The 4,165-nt window shown below is 66.0% G+C and overlaps 1 protein-coding gene across 1 annotated transcript; it reads right to left on the bottom strand.

Annotated features, from left to right (window-relative positions):
* Positions 1-276: 276 nt before the first annotated feature.
* On the bottom strand, positions 277-3,118 carry LOC123769598 (uncharacterized). The gene is made up of 4 exons (XM_045760838.2): positions 2,731-3,118; positions 1,687-2,691; positions 1,120-1,592; positions 277-1,026 (listed from the first exon to the last, which is right to left on the bottom strand). The coding sequence occupies exons 1-4, from the start codon at positions 3,116-3,118 to the stop codon at positions 277-279; spliced, it is 2,616 nt and encodes an 871-aa protein (XP_045616794.2).
* Between the last annotated feature and the right edge of the window lie 1,047 nt (positions 3,119-4,165).

The following is a 4,165-nucleotide window of genomic DNA, read 5'->3' as shown; positions in this document are numbered from 1 at the left end:
AGGTCACGTGGAGGCACCAGGTCACACGGGGGCACCAGGTCACACGGAGGCACCAGGTCAAACGGGGGGCACCAGGTCACGTGGAGGCACCAGGTCACACGGGGGCACCAGGTCACACGGAGGCACCAGGTCACACGGGGGGCACCAGGTCACACGGGGGGCACCAGGTCACACGGAGGCACCAGGTCACACGGGGGCACCAGGTCACACGGAGGCACCAGGTCACACGGAGGCACCAGGTCAGACGGGGGCACTAGGTCACACGGAGGCACCAGGTCAAACGGGGGGCACCAGGTCACGTGGAGACACCAGGTCACGTGGAGGCCCCAGGTCACGTGGAGGCCCCAGGTCACACGGGGGCACTAGGTCACACGGAGGCACCAGGTCACGTGGAGGCACCAGGTCACACGGAGGCACCAGGTCACACGGAGGCACCAGGTCACACGGAGGCTCCAGGTCACACGGAGGCACTAAGTCACGTGGAGGCACCAGGTCACACGGAGACACCAGGTCACGTGGAGGCACCAGGTCACGTGGAGGCCCCAGGTCACGTGGAGGCACCAGGTCACGTGGAGGCACCAGGTCACGTGGAGGCACCAGGTCACACGAAGGCTCCAGGTCACACGGAGGCTCCAGGTCACACGGAGGCACTAAGTCACGTGGAGGCACCAGGTCACACGGAGACACCAGGTCACGTGGAGGCACCAGGTCACGTGGAGGCACCAGGTCACGTGGAGGCACCAGGTCACGTGGAGGCACCAGGTCACACGGAGGCACCAGGTCACGTGGAGGCACCAGGTCACGTGGAGGCACTAGGTCACACGGAGGCACCAGGTCACATGGAGGCACCAGGTCACAGGGAGACACCAGGTCACACGGAGGAACCAGGTCACGTGGAGGCACCAGGTCACGTGGAGGCACCAGGTCACACGGGGGCACCAGGTTACGTGGAGGCACCAGGTCACACGGAGGCACCAGGTCACACGGGGGCACCAGGTCACGTGGAATCACCAGGTCACGTGGAATCTCCAGGTCACGCAAAAGCACCAGGTCACACAGAGGCACCAGGTCTCAAGGGGGCACCAGGTCACGTGGAGGCCCCAGGCTACGTGGAGGCACCAGGTCACACGGGGGCACCAGGTCACACGGGGGCACCAGGTCACACAAAGGCACCAGGTCACGTAGAGGCACCAGGTCACACGGAGGCACCAGGACACGTGGAGGCACCAGGACACGTGGAGGCACCAGGTCACACGGAGGCACCAGGTCACACGGGGGCACCAGGTCACACGGGGGCACCAGGTCACACGGAGGCACCAGGTCACGTGGAGGCACCAGGTCACGTGGAGGCTCCAGGTCACGTGGAGGCACCAGGTCACACGGGGGCACCAGGTTACGTGGAGGCACCAGGTCACGTGGAGGCACCAGGTCACGTGGAGGCACCAGGTCACGTGGAGGCACCAGGTCACACGGGGGCACCAAGTCACGTGGAGGCACCAAGTCACGTGGAGGCACCAGGTCACGTGGAGGCACCAGGTCACGTGGAGGCACCAGGTCACGTGGAGGCACCAGGTCACGTGGAGGCACCAGGTCTCAAGGGGGCACCAGGTCACGTGGAGGCCCCAGGCTACGTGGAGGCACGAGGTCACACGGAGGCACCAGGTCACACAGGGGGCACCAGGTCACACGGATGCACCAGGTCATGTGGAGGCCCCAGGTCACACGGGGGCACCAAGTCACGTGGAGGCACCGGGTCACGTGGAGGCACCAGGTCACGTGGAGGCACCAGGTCACGTGGAGGCACCAGGTCACACGGAGGCACCAGGTCACACGGAGGCTCCAGGTCACACGGAGGCTCCAGGTCACACGGAGGCACTAAGTCACGTGGAGGCACCAGGTCACACGGAGACACCAGGTCACGTGGAGGCACCAGGTCACGTGGAGGCCCCAGGTAACGTGGAGGCACCAGGTCACGTGGAGGCACCAGGTCACGTGGAGGCACCAGGTCACACGGAGGCACTAAGTCACGTGGAGGCACCAGGTCACACGGAGACACCAGGTTACGTGGAGGCACCAGGTCACGTGGAGGCACCAGGTCACGTGGAGGCACCAGGTCACGTGGAGGCACCAGGTCCCGTGGAGGCACCAGGTCACACGGAGACACCAGGTCACACGGAGGCACCAGGTCACACGGAGACACCAGGTCACACGGAGGCCCCAGGTCACACGGGGGCACTAGGTCACACGGAGGCACTAAGTCACGTGGAGGCACTAGGTCACACGGAGGCACTAAGTCACGTGGAGGCTCCAGGTCACACGGAGGCACTAAGTCACGTGGAGGCACCAGGTCACACGGAGGCACCAGGTCACGTAGAGGCCCCAGGTCACACGGAGGCACCAGGTCACGTGGAGGCACCAGGACACGTGGAGGCACCAGGTCACACGGAGGCACCAGGTCACACGGGGGCACCAGGTCACACGGAGGCACCAGGTCACACGGAGGCACCAGGTCACGTGGAGGCACCAGGTCACGTGGAGGCACCAGGTCACGTGGAGGCACCAGGTCACGTGGAGGCACCAGGTCACACGGGGGCACCAAGTCACGTGGAGGCACCAAGTCACGTGGAGGCACCAGGTCACGTGGAGGCACCAGGTCACGTGGAGGCACCAGGTCACGTGGAGGCACCAGGTCTCAAGGGGGCACCAGGTCACGTGGAGGCCCCAGGCTACGTGGAGGCACGAGGTCACACGGAGGCACCAGGTCACACGGAGGCACCAGGTCACACGGAGGCACCAGGTCACACGGATGCACCAGGTCATGTGGAGGCCCCAGGTCACACGGGCGCACCAAGTCACGTGGAGGCACCAGGTCACGTGGAGGCACCAGGTCACGTGGAGGCACCAGGTCACACGGAGGCACCAGGTCACACGGAGGCACCAGGTCACACGGAGGCACCAGGTCACGTGGAGGCACCAGGTCACGTGGAGGCACCAGGTCACACGGAGGCACCAGGTCACACGGAGGCACCAGGTCACACGGAGGCACCAGGTTACGTGGAGGCACCAGGTCACGTGGAGGCACCAGGTCACGTGAAGGCATCAGGTCACGTGGAGGCATCAGGTCACATGGAGGCACCAGGTCACGTGGAGGCACCAGGTCACGTGGAGGCACCAGGTCACGTGGAGGCACTAGGTCACACGGAGGCACCAGGTCACACAGAGGCACCAGGTCACACAGAGGCACCAGGTCACACGGGGGGCACCAGGTCACACGGGGGGCACCAGGTCACACGGAGGCACCAGGTCACGTGTAGGCACGTCACGTGAAGGCATCAGGTCACGTGGAGGCACGAGATCACATGGAGGCACCAGGTCACGTGGAGGCACCAGGTCACGTGGAGGCACCAGATCACATGGAGGCACCAGGTCACACGAAGGCACCAGGTCACACGGGGGCCCCAGGTCACACGGAGGCATCAGGTCACGTGGAGGCACCAGGTCACACGGAGGCACCAGGTCACACGGAGGCACCAGGTCACACGGAGGCACCAGGTCACACGGAGGCACCAGGTTACGTGGGGGCACCAGGTCACGTGGAGGCACCAGGTCACACGAAGGCACCAGGTCACGTGGAGGCACCAGGTCACGTGGAGGCACCAGGTCACGTGGAGGCACCAGGTCACGTGGAGGCACCAGGTCACGTGAAGGCACCAGGTCACACGGAAGCACCAGGTCACACGGAAGCAGCAAGTCACGTGGAGGCACCAGGTCACACGGAGGCACCAGGTCACGTGGAGGCACCAGGTCACACGGGGGGCACCAGGTCACACGGGGGGCACCAGGTCACACGGAGGCACCAGGTCACGTGGAGGCACCAGGTCACGTGGAGGCACCAGGTCACACGGAGGCACCAGGTCACACGGGGGCACCAGGTCACACGGGGGCACCAGGTCACACGGGGGCACCAGGTCACGTGGAGGCACCAGGTCACACGCGGAGGCACCAGGTCACGTGGAGGCACCAGGTCACACGGGGGCACCAGGTCACGTGGAGGCACCAGGTCGCGTGGAGGCACCAGGTCACACGGGGGCACCAGATCACACGGAGGCACCAGGTCACACGGGGGCACCAGGTCACGTGGAGGCACCAGGTCACGTGGAGGCAC

The sequence above is a fragment of the Procambarus clarkii genome, chromosome 63, assembly GCF_040958095.1.
Source record: "Procambarus clarkii isolate CNS0578487 chromosome 63, FALCON_Pclarkii_2.0, whole genome shotgun sequence".
In the NCBI taxonomy this organism is placed as follows: Eukaryota; Metazoa; Arthropoda; class Malacostraca; order Decapoda; family Cambaridae; genus Procambarus; species Procambarus clarkii.
Note: the sequence above shows the minus strand (reverse complement) of the source record. Positions and strands in the feature narration are given on the sequence as shown.